The sequence below is a fragment of the Oenanthe melanoleuca genome, chromosome 9 (genome assembly GCF_029582105.1).
Source record: "Oenanthe melanoleuca isolate GR-GAL-2019-014 chromosome 9, OMel1.0, whole genome shotgun sequence".
Lineage (NCBI taxonomy): Eukaryota > Metazoa > Chordata > Aves > Passeriformes > Muscicapidae > Oenanthe > Oenanthe melanoleuca.
The window spans coordinates 24445495-24461347 of record NC_079343.1 but is presented as its reverse complement, the minus strand read 5'-3'; the positions used below and the strand labels follow the sequence as shown (position 1 = coordinate 24461347).

The window sequence follows — 15853 nt, the reverse complement described above, 5'->3', positions numbered from 1 at the left end:
TAACTGAACCAAGAACTATCCCTCTGCTTCTGTGAAAGGACACCTTAACTGAGAGAGGAACAGTAAAGGTACAGTAGGCATTCATCTTCTTGGAAAGAAGTTTTACGTTCCCCTCCTTCCATGTTCACTGTTTCTCCTTTTAACACTGAAAGGAAGTGGGGGAGAGAGAATGGGAAGAATATGAAAAACTGTAAGAGATAAAAAAAGGAGGTGAGACTTAGTGCAGATGCTGGGGTGAGGGTGTGAAAATTGCCAGGAGTAAGTGGGGTCGCTGGAAGCCGGCAGCTCCTCAGACTCCGGAAGGAAACGAGTGAAAATCATTTACTTGTGTCAGCTTCGCAGCACGGCGTCCCTGTGACTGCGTCATCTTTGACAAGTTTAACCTGGATAGCAACTTCTCTGTCGCTGCGTTTGAGGAGGAGTGGGCATGGCTGGTGCTCCTGTCAGTTTTACATCTGGGAACAATAACCAGCACCTAACTGGTTAAAGATATCTTTCTGTATTCTCTTAAACTATCAGATATTACAAAATTCTTCTGTCCTTCACTGCAAACTGGAGACTGCAGCATGGTCCTGTTCACTCTGATTTACTCCAAAATATGATTCGCTCTAGTTCAAAAAGTGGAAAACCTGCGGTTTGCATTTCTCCTTCAAAGACTTCTTTGAGTCTCCCCCCACGAGAGACTTCCTCTATCTAGACATGAATCACACTGAAGAGCAGCCGGAGCTGGAGCTTTCTTCCCGCGGGTGGCACCCTCAGCAGGGGCACGGCGCGTGCCTGTGAGCCCGCGCTGCTCTCCGCCCGCATGCCCGTCCTGCCGGGGCCGCCGGGCGGGGCCACGGCCGAGGGGCGCAGCCCGGCTGAGGGACGCGGACCGCTCTCGACCGGGTACAGCTGCTCAGGGGCCCGCCCGGCCTTCCCGAGCGTTTCACCCCGAGGGCGAGATCCCCCGGTTTAATGAACAGCTGTAATTTTAAAAAAAATCAAGCAGGTACTGACAATCGGCCGAGCAAGGCCGGGCGCCACACGGCCGGCCCCGCCCCCGGTGGCGTCACGGCGGCGAACGCCGGGCGGGGCGGGCGTGGCCTGTGATGCGGGCAGCGCGGCGATGCAGCTGCCGATTGGTGGGAGGCCCTTGGCTGCCTGCCCGTTGGCGGGCCCGGCTGTCACTCTGAGCGCGCCGGGGCGGGACAATCTCTGCTCTGCCGGCGGTTGGCTGCATCTTCCCAGCGGCCACGCTTATTGGGCGTCCTGCCCGCTGAGCCCGCCCCTCTCGCGTTGCGATTGGTCGGCGCGCCCCCCGCTCTCGCGGGCGGTCGCTGCTGGCTGCCCGGGCCGTCAGTCGCGCCCGGGCGGGGCGGGCGCAGGGCGCTCCGGTCACCGCCCCGTCCGTGAGCACCGCCTCCGCTCCGCCCCGCCCGCCCCGCCCGCCGGCTCTGGCCCGGTCTCGTCTCGCCCCGGGTTCGCCGTGCCACCACCGCCAGCAGCCGCAGCAGCGGAGGCAGCGGTGCGCCCCGCCACCATGAAGGTGACCGTGGACTTCGAGGAGTGCCTGAAGGACTCGCCGCGCTTCAGGTACCGCCGAGAAGGGGCCGGGCCGGGGTCGTGCCGGGGGACAGGAAGCGGGGCCGGGTGTGTGCGGGGCGGGCCGGGCCGGGCCGGGCTGTGGGGGCCCCGGGGGTGACAGGTGCTGGCGAGCTGTGGGCAGCCGGCCTTGAGCGGAGGGGCGGGCAGGGGCGGTGTGGGTCCTGCCGTGGTGTGGGGGCTCTGAGGAAGAAGGGGAGGCGGGATGTGGGAAGTCAGGGAAAGGGGGCATCGTGTGAGGTACGTGGGACTGGGTGGGCAGTGTGCGGGGTCTGGGCTCGGGAGGGGGTAGCGCAGTGTGCAGCGAGCCCTGCTGGGTCACTGCCTTTGAGGAGACGGGGGTGAACGTGGCGGGCGGCTGGTGCAGGGAATGCTCGTCAGCCGGAGCAGTGTCAGCTGAGACTCGGGCTCAGGAGGGTGAACTCTGGTGGTCTGTCTTCGGTTCTTCAGAGTTGTGCTCACACTTCAGTTCCCACCGTCTCCTGCCGCGTCTGTTGCGTGGTCTATATTCGGTGTGGCCGCTGTCGGGGTGGCAGTAGCAAACAAGCTCAATATCGTCTTACTTCCTGTTGTCAGAGCATGCACTCCTTTGTTTTTCCCCAGTCCAGTGACCAGTTGTCTATCATTGTTGTAGGGTTACTTCTGCTTATGTCAGGCAACTTTTCCCTCAGTCTTTCCTTATGTTTTTACCCATTCTGTATGTGTACTTTACACCGTTGTATCTAATCAACATAATTGTGCCTGTCTGTGGGATGTGTGGCTGGTCGGTGCCTACATACAACCACTTTCTGTGCCTGGTATTACCCTGCTAGATGATGGAGATTCAAACAACTCCATGAAATGATGTGTCGCTGCTGTGCCCCTCCTGTCCCATACCGAGCCCATATCTCAAGTGCCTGTAGCTCAGTGGTGAGCACTGGATGTCGAGGGGAATAGTACTCCTCTTTCTCTGCTCTCTGGCCATATGTTCACGCCTCCTCTTTGTATGAGCTTTAGCAATCTTGTGGTTTCTGGGATGTAGAGGAAGTTGGAGAAGGAAGGTTGGTTGAATGGCTTATCCTTGGCAGAAGTTGGCGTTCCTGTTCTTCCCTCCTTTACTGCTGCTTCTGCTGCCAGTTTGGCTCTGGCTGCTTCTCCCATGAGTTTTTTGGTGACTGTGATGTGTGTTGTTGGATCCTTCAATGAGCTGGGTACCCTGGCAGAAGAGACTGGATGGCTCTCTGCCAGGTTCGTGAGTTGTGTCAGCATCTCAGTGGGTATGAAACCTACTAAAGCTTATGGGGAGTAGAGAGAGGAAACTTCACTGCCAGAAGCAAGGCTAGAGGAAGGCAGTGGAGAGTGAGACCTCCCTTAGGGCAGCAGGGAACTTTTATATTGGTTTAGCTGTTTCACAAAACTTTGTCCTGAGCTGGACATGCTTGCTAGTGTATGTACTTTCTAAGACAACTGTATTTAATGTTGGTCCATCCCATTTGGTGACAATGCAATTGTAGATTGGAATAACTTAACCACAGAACTGTACCAGTAGTGAAATTTTTTTAAATTACTCATACCTTCTGAAGTACTAATACACTCGAGAAAACAAGAAGTTTTGACTAATATTTGTGAGCAGGAGTGTGCTACTGTTTCTTCAAGTTAAGTCATACTTGTTCATTTGAATTCACTTTGTAGCATTCTCCTTTTGCCCCTCTTGATTCCTTTCCTTCAAGGAAAAAAACTAGAGAAAACCCTTTGTTAGGTTCTTCTAGAACCTCATGGTCTTTTTCCCAATCTGGTACTACTGCCTTTGGAGACATTGCAGAAAACCTCGTGGTGTAATCACTTGATGCTAGCAAAACATCCTTACAACCTTTAACTGATGGGAAATGGTTAAAATTGCAAGGCAAAATTCCTGTAGTATTTCTGAAAAAGTTCATATCTTTCATTATTAGTCATCAATATTCGTTGTTATATCTATGTTTGTGTCAACCCAAACAGTGAAAACCTTCTGAATGAACATTACTGCAGTGGTTTTATTCAGGGATGATACTAATGTAGAGCAAGGTCATGACAAAGTCCTATATTCTTACAGGGAGTAGTGTGGACGTAAAGCAGCTTCTTGCTCTGTGTTCCTTCTAGCAAAGCTGAGCTGCAGCTTTCTTCTGACCTTGCTGAGCAGGAGGGTGTAGCCTCTGTCCTTCCTGTCAGTGTACCTGTCAGAGCTGTTAAATAAACCTGTTGGGAGGTATGTAGTGGGTAGAAATGTCGCAGGTTACTTTCTTATGGACCTGGTGATAACTGGGAGGACATGGGTGAATCAGAGTTCCTGAGTCACTGAATCCCTGTTTTCATGGGGAACTGTTTAAATCTTTCAAAACATGCTGCTACAGGCATCTTCAGCCACATGGCTTTCTTTCCTGCTTATCTTCTTGTGAAGTTCATATTGATATTTCTTGGCTTTGAGATTTAATTGGGCCGCAAATCACAGAACCTAAGGTCTGTTTCCTTGCTTAAAGTGCTTTTGAAGGACCATGGATTGTAGCTATTGAGATGCTGATGTGTGATTAGATATTAATGGCTATAAAGTTTCACATCAGACATATGATAAGGTATTTCATAGTAAGGCATACTGGCTTTTTTTCTCCCTCCAGTAGGTGATAAAGAAATCTCTGAATTATAAAACCTGAAGCAATAACAGCTCATTGCATCACTAAATTTGTAAACTTACAACATGCCAGATCAGTTTGGAGTTGGGGATTTGACGTTTAGAAGCTGATTTTTAAGGTAGTGGGAAAGGCTGTGAGTTCAGGCAAACTTTTGCAAATGTGTAGTCATGGTTTTTTTCTAAACCTTTGAAAATAATCTTGCTGAAATCACATGCTTTTCTGTCATGATCTCCTCTCCTAAAACATGGACAGATCAAAAATCTAGCAAGGAAATGCATTTGCAGTTCTCCTAAAATGTATCAGTGGCTTCCCATGAAATGAAGAAGTTGGCTGAGGAGGGGCCTTGGGGCAGTCCTTGAACAGTAAGAACTGAGCTGTGCTGGCAAGTTCTGTGTATATAATCATGCATTCCTGCAGTAGTTTTTTGATATGCAAATAGCTTTGTGAAATAATTCTTTTTCCTTTAAACAGTGAGAGTTTAAGTTTCAGAGTTTAATGGAACAGGCTTCTACAATGCTGTTTCATTTTCATTTTTTCTTCTGCCTATAGAATGTTTTTCTCAATGAGGTATCACTGTAGCAACCAGATGAAATCACTGGAACTAAATTTTTAGAAAGGAGAAGCAATTTTAAGTGGTGTGGAAATGCAGCTGCTCTAAGTAGCAGTTAACAATTTTGATCAGCAACAAATAATAGAAAAAGCAAAATTCAATTGCTTGTAATCTGTGCAATTGTAGAACTCTCTTCAAAAACATTCAGGCTGATCCAGTCTTTAAAAATGCTTTAATAAAAAGCTCTGTGTTTTTGAGATAATTTCTTTTTCCTTATCTATCACTGTTGCCAAAGTTTAAATTTTTTTGCATTTAAATTTCTATTAATTTCCTGAGACCCCAGCTGCAGAACAGATGATGGATGAATGAGGTAGATCAAAATATAAATGAAACTGTTGTCAATTACCATTCTTAATAAAAGTATTTGTGGGTAGTTTCTCGGTAGAACTGTGGTTATTCCATTTCTGCTAAGCTAAAGCACTGCTCTGATGGGCAGACCTGCTGTGGTGTAAGGCTGGCTTGTCACTGCAGTTCCCTGTTATGTGCTGGCTTTCTTCTCCTGTGGCTTTTGCCCTGCTCTGTTTATGTGGGGCCAGCTGATGGGCATCTCATTCTTATTCAGGGGGTGCTGGTTGAAGAGGTCACTTGTGCCACTTTCTGCCTTTTTAGATTTATGATGTAATTTTTTTTCCTCTCTTCTTTTGCACTGTGTAACCAAAAGTTTGTCACTAAGCATCTGTTTCCCAAATAATAGTAAACGTTTTGTCACTTAAACTGAGTAATATAAGAAAATGGCTTACTTAACCTTATGGAATATGTTGTGTTCAGTAGTCAGAGAAATTATCAAAGGTGCCTAACCCAAATGTTTCAGTCTGCTTATTATCTTCTGGGGAAAATATAGAAATAGGAACATCAGAAAGTTGTCCCTTCAGTGCTGAGTTTCAGTGGGAAGGGTGCTGGAGGGCCAGTGCTTCCCCCGTGTTCAGCCTGGGTCTAAAGCTCAGCCCACCTGTCTGCGTGTGGCTCCACTGAAACCACTGAGGCTGCTCCCGGGGGTGAGCTCAGCCTCATTCCAAGTGTGAAGAGCAATGAGACCAAAAACTCTGCATACAAAATCTGTTTGTTCTGCACAGACTTACCTAGCTGTTTTAGAACAAATTTCCAAAGAAGTGTTTGGTCTGGGCTTTCTGCCCTTGGTGTTTGGGACTGAAAAGCAAGTTTGTAACGTACTTGGCAGGGGAGTATGGAAAGTATTGCAGAATAATAGGAAAAAAGATACAATAAGTCAAAAGAAAAAGCTGCCAAGCATTTGCTTGTGAGTTTGCATTTAGCATTTTTCATATTTACGTGGTTGTTAACGTTTATAATTTCCTGTATGAGACTCCAGAAGTGCACTTTTTATAGCTGAAGTGACATGGAGGAGTCTTGGTGGGGTGTGGGTAAGTTACACGTGTACAACATCCCTGTTCATGCTGCTGGGAGTCTGGTGGAGTTAAACTTAGTTAAACTGATTCCAGATTTCTAATTCTGCACTTGTGCGGAGATTGCAGTGACTGTCCTGTTCTGCTCAGGCTCTAGTCAATGGTTGATTTATTTTTAAATCTGTAACTATGACTTTCAAATGTACATGAAGAAACTGCTTGACCTAGAGAAAGGGAGATATATTTGAATAAGTGTGCAGTGTTAGAGCATTTTTTTCAAGGGAAATCATTAAAGAATAAAGAAGGTTCATTGAAAATCACTCTCAAATACATCTGTGAAAAATCTCTCACCCTGAAATATTTTAAATTGGAAAAAACTTAGTAGTAATTTGTTAACAAACCTTCCTAATGGAGATAAGAGAAATGTATCCTAAAATCAGGATGTCTTCATTTGGTTAATGCACCTAAATTTTTAAAATAAAAAATAATAATTTGGCCGGCGCAGTTATGGATAACAAAGAATAGGGTTATTAATAATGATTCTTTTTCTTTATTGATTGATTATTATTTGCATTAACAAGAGCAAACTTTAAAATCTTAACTGTATTTTAAATTGCTAATAGGAGCTTAAAATGTTAACTTCCTAAGTTTTGGTCTTTTTACATTTTTATCTGGAAATGTTTAAAAAAACCCACAGTGAGAAGGGACTTACAGTGGAAGTAGTGACAAAATCTGCATGTTATAACATTACTGTAGCACAGCAGCAGGATGGTTGCTGAAGAACTGATGTTAATTAAGCCTGTACAGCTGATCTTTAATGAATACTTGCAGAATTAGAAGGACAGCTTATTTATGTGTGTGTGCAAAGGAATTGTAATTATAAAAGTCTTTATAGTCTTTCAGGTTTTAAATATAGATTTGAAGAGGTTTGGTTCTTTAGCCTCAAGTGTCTCATTTATGTTGGCTAAGCACATCTTATGTAATTACATTAAGAACCAAAGTTATTGAGATGGTAGTTTTATATTTTTGGGGGGGGGGGGGAAATAGCAATGTTAAAATGTCTGGAAAACACTGTCAGTAAATAGAATATTCATTGGGAAGGTGGCAACTATAAAGTAGAAACCTGTGTCTTGGGCTAGATGGACTTTTTGGTGGCTCTATTTTTTCACTGTACTTATCTGTGAAGCTGTTGGCCTGTGAATAGCAAATGTGCTGATTTCAGCAATGTTTGGACCATCCTGTGATCTTTTTTCAGGCTTAGCTTCTTGACAGCCTTGTATTCAGAACCACATTATTTAGTCAGCATTTTTCCTGTTCTTAACTTCGTGCAGTGAACAATATGGCTTAAATTATTTTAACTTTTTACTAGAGTAAATAATTCTAAAAAATTTCCCGAAGCAAACTCTGTTCTTATAACTTGTTTTGGGAGAAAAAAAGAGAGAAAAATGTCTAATTTCCACTGGCTACAGAAATTACTGTTTGCAGACAAGAACCCTTTGCCTTAGTCTTGATGCAGGTCTTGCTGCCTGAATCAGTTTAACGTCTCAAGGTGATGCAAATGAAGAAAGTGTCATGTTTACATAGGCAGTAAATAGAAGAATAAATTCTTAGTAATTTAGGGTTTTTTGCCTCTCACTTGTACCTGCAGAATTCATTTTAAGAAGATGTGTAGAAGTTTAAACTGTGTAAATGCATTTGTGATTTTTGTGAGCAGATACTGCTGTTCTGAGATGTAGATATTCCTGTGAGTTTAGGGAGTGATTTAGGTGCTTTGCTTTATGCTAGCGGCAGATTTGTAACAAAAGTAAGGGCTGAAGTTGCTGTTTGCAGTGGAAGACCATGGGGAGGACATGCAGATCAGTGTGTGGACTGTGATGTTATGTTAATATGTGCAGGAGTTTTCCATATGTCTGTATGAAGCAATTTAAATCCTGGTTTTGTTGTCACTCACATGACTAAAATATTAGATTATGAGCATGAGAAATAGTACATATTATCATTAGGATCATAAATTGGACAATTTTAAGCAGTCCAGTAGACTCAAACATTGTTTTGTCTTCCTGATAATCTTTTCAAGAGGATTCCTTATCTGTGTGGCAGAATAATGATTTTATGATTAATGTTTACTTTATTAATATTAAAAATAGCCAGGCCTCAGACCTAGAGTAAATCAGTTGTGTTGTTGTAATACACTATCTGTGTGAGCAGAAATCTAATTTCTGGAGTGATGTCAGGTATACATTTTCAAATTGAGGAGACACAATGATTGACTAAGAAAATAATTTGTTGCAAAATAGATCTTTCAGGTTCCTTTTATGAATGAAAGGAGATTTTGAACAGACGAGATGCCTGTCAAATGGCTGGTAAACTTAATAGTGTGGCATGAGTCTGTCTGTGAATCAGGATTCCTTTTTGGTGATTTAAGTTATCTATTTGATACTTTTAAGTATTCAGACACAATACCCTTGGATAATTTTTGTAGTTAACTTTTCAATATTAGTGGGCACTGAAATAGTTACTTCGTAGTTTTGAACACGAATCTGACTGTAGGTGCACGTGCACAAACTACCTTTTCATTTCATGGGTTTGTGATCTACCTTCAGCAGCAGTCGTTAAAGGACGACCTCTGCTTACAGTTCTGCCTTGATAAACAAAGCAGAGCCAGTGAGAATTTGCGTGATGTGATTTTGAAGTTCCTAAGTTGGATAAAATACAAAAAAAAAAAAGGGAGAAGTCTTATGTAGTGAAATGTATTCTGTCTGCTAAAATTTAAAAAAAAACATATTCTATGCAAGACCAATTGCAGATTTCCATCTTTCTGTGTGCCAGATGTTAAGTAGGAACACATGCATATCAAGCACACATTTCTGTGCATTTGAAATATTTTAGTCTTCAATTTTTTAGTGATCTTATAGTTACTGTAGAAATATATAACTTACTTAATTCTGGAGATCGTGTAACAGATTTTAGTGTACTGATATTTAGAATGACTTGTCAATGTAAATCTGAATTCAATCCTTTAGAACAATGGAAGAGTGTATTGTATTCAGATTTCTGTCCATGAATGTTATTCCTTCTGCCTGTCAAAGAAGAGATGTGAAATACGACCTGGGAGATGGAGTTTGGTTTTCTGCTCTGTGGGCTCTACCAAGGGAGGCACTGAGCCTCTTCTGTCCTTGTCCTGTGGTCTGAGCAGGGATCTCTCTCTGATTGGCACAGAGGTGGTGGCTGGTGTGAGTCCTGTCCCACCCTCTGATGCCTTCCTAGATTCCAGCTCTCCACTGTCTTCCTTGCTGCTCAAGCTGCTGGTCAGTGGGCACTAATGGTGTTTGAATTTTTGGCATAAAAAAAGATGTAGTTTGTGTCGAGTTTGGGGAGTTTTGTTTTGAGTACTTTGTGTAAGTAATCAGTCTCGGCATTTGTCTGGATTCTTGTGATGAGCTTCAGCGTAAAGAACATATGGTGTTATAACAATGCTATCAGTTCTATTCAACTTGCTGATATTGCTTTACTTTTGGTTTAAGACAACTCAAAGAAGAACTAAGCGGGTGAAGAAGAAAAATAATGTAGGTGCAGCAGTGTTGGATCTTGTGATCTTAACTAGCACTAGCAGAAGGCACTGTAAAGACTCATGGGCCAACTGTAAATGTAGCTTATATCTTGTCTTTCCTAGACTTGTTCCATTCATGTACATTGGAGTTCCTGTCTATAGAAAGTGTTTAGTAAATAATGACCTAGGCCCCTCCTTTCTTAACTTCCTTAAACAGGAAAAGGAGAATGCATCACATCTGCTGTGTACCATCCCTCCTCTTAAGCCAGATCTTAAGCTTAGGCTCCTTACAACTATTAATCTTCATTAAGGTTTGATCCCAAGCAGTTCTTGGTTTATTTTAGTCATGTGTGTCAGGATAAGGTGAACTGCACCCTGGAAATCACATGTTTCTGCTCTATCATTTCCAAAGGTGCTTTAGCTGACTAATTCAGGTATCTGTGCATAGATGCCAGTATTTGATCAGATAAGGCACACTGCAACAATAGAACAATTGCATTGGCTTTGCCAGACTAGGCTGCTTTAAGGTTAAAAACTGCTCAAGACAACTGAGGAATCTGATGGTTCATTGAGGATGCAGCTTCTGACTGAATTTCTGTGTTGCTAAATTGGGCTCTGTTTGAAAAGGCTACACACGTTTACATACCTTCTCTGTAGGATTATTCCTCAAAAGAATCTACAGGATTATTCTTCAGAAGAATCTCCAGTTTGTGGAGAATGACTTTTAGAAGTATTGACTTAACTTCATTTCTTTTGTCAAATGTCTGATTTTGAAGAACGTCGCTGCCTATTTATTCTGTTCTACTTGATTTATCAAAAAAAGAATGATGAAAAATGACAAAGGGAAGCATTGAATGTGCCTACTATTACAAAATATCCACTGTATTATAAATATCAATCTGGCAAGATTTTGTTTGAAAATATTTGCAGTTGATTTGAGATGAAAAACCTTTAACATGTAATACTTAAAGGATATTTAAGCTTCCATTTGATTGAAAAACAGCTTACTTGCAGTTAGCTTTGATAGATGAATGAAATCCCCTGGTCTTTAAAATCTCTTGATGACTAAAAGGTAGTGGGAGAAAAGATACTAAATGTACCCAAAGAAGTTCCAGGGCTGTGGGTGTATTGCAAGCATTCTGTAGTTTTTATGTTATAAAGTTCCAAATGAAAGAGATGAGGAGGAAATTTGAAAACAGTAAATTTGAGGAAAACATGAATACACTATTTCTTTATTGTCCTGCTCTAATGCTTATGCACTCTCTTGGTTTGAGATCTGATTGATTTGACTGGCTGCTTCAGTGAAAAGGCATAAAGGGCAAGCAAACTGCCTTTTGCAATATGTGGGAACAATAAAACTGCCCAATAAAACTCTTAATTTACATGCAAAATGTACTGTAGGTGACTGAGTGTGAGATCCATATATGTATGCTCACCTAATATCTAAAAAAAAATTAAGGTTCAGAATTTGTCTATTACATCAAAGCTGCAGCCTTCTCTCTGACTGTCAAATAGCATTCTGGTTTTGTGAAACTATTATTGAAATGTTCAACTCCTGAAATGGACGAAAAGAGTCTTGCTGGGGACTCAGTCTTCATAGCAAATCTGAAACTTCCCTCAGGTTTTAGTAAAGGAGATCCACCTGATAAAGTTGGAATTGTAGACAGCTCTTCTGTAACGTGGTGAGCTCTGGTTACAAAGGCTTTGCCAGCTTATGCTGGTTTGTACACAGCAGTGCTCCTGTAACTATGGTATAAGGTTTAAATTAGCAACTAAGGGAGTTACAAAAACAAAGGGACAGATATTACCTATTTTTTCTGAAATTGAAGCAAACACAAGATTCATAGGAAGATTATATGGTATCTTTTTGTTTAATTGCACAGTACTCAGACCTTTAGTTGCCTCTATTTTACACGTGGTTTCCTGTGTTGGTGGTTTAAGTGCTGCTGTATCAGTTCTGTGCTTATTGATCCTGAGAATGCTATGCTGGGGCTATGTAGTGGTATTTACTCTTTCTGCATTGGCTGCAGGTGAGGTACATAAGGGGTGCCTTTCCAAATCAAGGATTAGTATCTTTGCTGTTCTTTAGACTGTTATTACTTACAGCTTTTATATGCAAAGTTGACAGGTCTTAACATCTGGTAACTCCAGATCTTGAGGCTAACAGGGTGTATTCGTTAGATGTCCTATCTTGTATCTTTTGCAGTTGGTTGCTTGATGGTTATATTTATGCTTCCACTTCCTGACCTTACTACATACTTGAGTTTTCAAATGTTGAAATCCTTCATTCCATCTGCTGCTTCTGTGTTCAAGATCCTGGATAGTTGCTGAGATTTAAAAGATTAAAGCAGCTCTGTGATGTTGGCAAATTTTCAGCAGCAAGGCTTCTGTACAACACCATCAGTTCCTTGAGCTCTTTTCTGCTGCCCTTTTTTTTATTGCGAGATCTTGATACTGTAGTCCTACTTCCTTATGTGATAGTAAGTCCTCCTAAAAAGCTTATGACCCAGTCTTGGATGTTGGAATCACTACTCAAGAGTTGTGCAGGACATGTATTGTGGTGTGTTGCATTCTTATCAACTTGCAGCATCATCAACTTCTTTTCTGTGAAGCTTTCATGGTCATCATTGTGTCCCCATCTTGTTAACAGCTGTCTTCTGATGAATAAAACACTGAAGTTGAAAGATGAAGAAAATCCTGCTTCTCAGACTCTTTGTGGAGGAAACAGGTTGCTGATTTCCTGCTTAGGCTTACTGTCAGGCTGTCCTGGGGTAGAAAAAGCTTAGGAGAAAAATATTAGGTGAAGCCATTGGGAAAATAAAGCTGTTAGTGTTTCAGGCAATTTACTGCAGAAGAGTAGTGAAAAAAAAAGTTAAAAATATTAAGTCCAGCAGGTAGCACAGAAGTCCTTATAGAGTCTGTGTGTGATAGACTGGATGATACAGACTGCTAAATGCTGGTGTAAGTTTAGCGGTCAAGAGTTTGGCTTCCAGATGTGTATGTTAAGGGCAATAGAATTTGTGCCTTTTTGAAGACTGATTTGTTTATAATATTCATTATATTTGAGCTGTGTGTAGTCTCACAGTAAAGAACTAATTAAGGGAAGTGTACTCCTAAAAAGATTTGTCCTGCTTGTTATATCAGATCATATGAATTACTGAGGAGAAACTAAACCTTGTAGGTACCAACAACCTTAAAAAGTGATACCTACAAGCAGACCTTTGCTTTAATAATTTTATGAATTCAGTAAATACCTTTGCTTTATTTCTAAGAGAAGTCTGACTTGAGTGGAGGAAGGGTCCTTTTGATATTGAGGACTTGATTCCTGTTTCTCCAGGGAAATTTGAAATGCAGATAGTGCTTGCTGTGTACCTGAAAACTTGGCTTATTCATCAGCATCATGATCTTCTGTTCAGGAAATGTATTTCCATATTTTCAATCCCCCAAGCTCATAGAAAATTTCTAGGATTTCCGGGTGAGGGTTCAGCTTTCTGATTAAAAGTTTTACTGTTCATGTAGGGCACGTAGAACTTGTTCCAAGCTATTGATAAAATGTTGTGTGGCAATGACTGAAGAATTAATAATGTAAGGAGTACTAGCACTACCAGGAATGAGGAATTTTATCTTAGTGTGTCAGGAAGAGTTCATCATCTGCTCCTCAGTATGGAGGGGCTCTGTGCCAGTGGGGAGAAAACTCTGCAGTGCCAATCTAGGGCTTCAATGGGCTCTCTGACAGACTGCAACAGTGTTCATTCTTCAGACTATATTAATGGTTATGACACATCTAGTAAGTTGTAAAACCCTTCTTATATCTGTCCATGCTGTTACTAGGCCTTACTGTTCCATGTATGCCTTCTTTGTCCCCCAATATGTCATATTTCTTTTTTAGTCTCTGGTTGTCTAATGCTGTAACACATGTACCAGCTGTGTTCCTTCTTGGCATGCTGGTTAATGTGCCTCTGGACACCTTTGTATATGTCACTATACATGAAGGAAACCAAATGAAGTACAGAGTGATTGGAGGGAACCTTGAGAAGCTGGAGGGTAGGTCTGCCATCCAGCAGGACCTCAGCAAGGGAGGGGAAAGTACAGGTGCAAAGCTCCTAAGATTTAACCCAGATGAATGTGAAGTCTTCCTCTGAAAAGTAACAACCCTGTGCAGCTGTGCTGGTGGACAGGGACCTTTGCAACCTGGTGAGCAGTGAAAAGTGGCAGTGTCCAGTGGCATTAGTCACTGTGGTGTGTGTGCTCTCCTGGCCTGAGGCTGCCCTCAGCAGTTCCTCTGTGGCTGTTTCTGAACTCATCTGTGAGTAGTTGCTTTGCATCTGAAGGGTGATCCCAAGGTGCAAGAGGTGTGGGAGGAATGGGAGACAGAGGAACAGACAAGGCAGACCAAACAGTGAGAGAGTGTAATATCTTCTTTAGTACACCTGCATTTTGATTTGCCTATGCATCAAACTACAGGTCATAGTCTGTCCTCTGATTAATGTCTGTCCTTTTTGCTGTCACCTGATAGGCTCTGACATAAAGGAGAAGACATTCATGTAGATCATCAGGTTCTTATTTTTATCTTGCACTTATGTATCTTACTTCCAGGTTTTCACACTCAGTAGTACCTTTTTTATCAAGCTGTCTTTAAGGTTTAGTGGATGTTGGCTGAAAGGATGTCATCTCTAGTGAAGTCTCAGTTGTGCATTAAGAGAGCTGTTCTGCATAGAATATGTGCAAGTAACAGAACTGTGTCTTTCTAAGATTTGAGGACTAGACTTCAGCAGTAATGCCATTGAAACTGCAGTGGTAAAAATCCATTCTTTCAATTTCATGAGTCCAAATATATGAATGTATTCAAAAACCCCAGAATGAATAGCAACTGATTTTGTGATTTGCTCCTGTTCTTCTGGAAGTATATTCAAGAAATGAATCGAAGCTTTTCTCAATAAAAGAAAAACAATAAATACACACTATTGGAAAATACTTTATTACTGGGCGTTTATTATTCTGAGTGTTTTTTATAATGATGTATTATTTCTGGAATTAATAATTATTAGTTAGTTGCCCATAGCACCTTTAACCTCTCCAGTTTGTTGTTTTTCAGCATCTGATTTTGAGTGACTACACTGATTCCAGCCTCCTCATTTTCAGGAGCACAATCTTAAAATGCCAGGCAGAATATAATGAATGAATGAATGAATGAGCAAGAGACTAAAGGCGGGGTGTGGCTTCAATGGCAGCTAGATTTTGTTTGAAGAGGAGCTGACTTTAAAAGCACTGGTGATCACCACTCTGTGAGAGCAAACAGGGTCTGCATACTCCTGTCTGTGGCCTGAGTGTGTGTGATGTTGTGGTCACCAGTGTGTAGTGCATTACTCCAGGATAAATTGTTTCCTTAGGTTGTGTCTGCAGCTTCTGGTCTAAGAGCGACCCATTCTTTTTTCAGAGGAGAGTTTATCCATCATCATTCTATTTGATTCCTGGGATTCTCAAAATACCTTAACCTGGAAGAAAGTCATTCACTGGTCATTTGAAGTGGTGTGGTGGACATCAGAGCTCAGCTGTCCTTTGCATGTGCTGGGCTGGGTAACTGGTGACATTATCATCGTTTAAAAAGGCTGCAAAGTCAGGTCTTGAGTTTTCTTCCATCATCTCCTATATTTCTCCTGCACTGAAGTTGTGCAGGATACTGTATCCAGCAAACTGAACTGTGTTTTAGGGGGGTGGTGAAGGAGAGAAGTCACAGTAGAGGAAAGAAACACATTCCTGAGAGTCCTCATTACAAAGCATGAAGAGTATGGGAGACAGCTCATTTATAAAAGCTGTCCTCCACCCTTAAGCAGCTGTTCTGGTTTTGTGTGTTGCCATGCAGTATTTGAACATCTTGGGAAGCCACAGATGTTTGACTCATACACTGGACCTGATTTGATCCTTATTGCTAGTGCTGGAGCCTTCTGCCTGAGATCACTGTGACGCAAACCTTGCTCCCAGCTCCCACCCCACTAAGGAGCAGCAGTTCTGTTACACGTCAGGTCTGGCACTTGGTCCGCAGCTATTTCACCACCACTTCCTGTGTTTATAGCTGGACAGTGGGTCTTGGCTGTGGACATGA

At 42.1% G+C, this 15853-nt stretch overlaps 1 protein-coding gene across 2 annotated transcripts in view; it reads left to right on the top strand.

Moving 5' to 3' along the window:
- The first annotated feature begins 1319 nt into the window (after positions 1–1319).
- The window catches only part of ACAP2 (ArfGAP with coiled-coil, ankyrin repeat and PH domains 2), a 63674-nt gene continuing 49140 nt past the window's right edge, over positions 1320–15853 (top strand). The window contains exon 1 of one of the 2 annotated variants that reach the window (XM_056498847.1): positions 1320–1575. In XM_056498847.1, coding sequence (XP_056354822.1) covers positions 1523–1575 — 53 coding nt within the window. In that variant the 5' untranslated portion in view covers positions 1320–1522. The remainder of the gene's footprint in view (positions 1576–15853) is intronic. The other variant, XM_056498848.1, reaches the window with a different exon arrangement.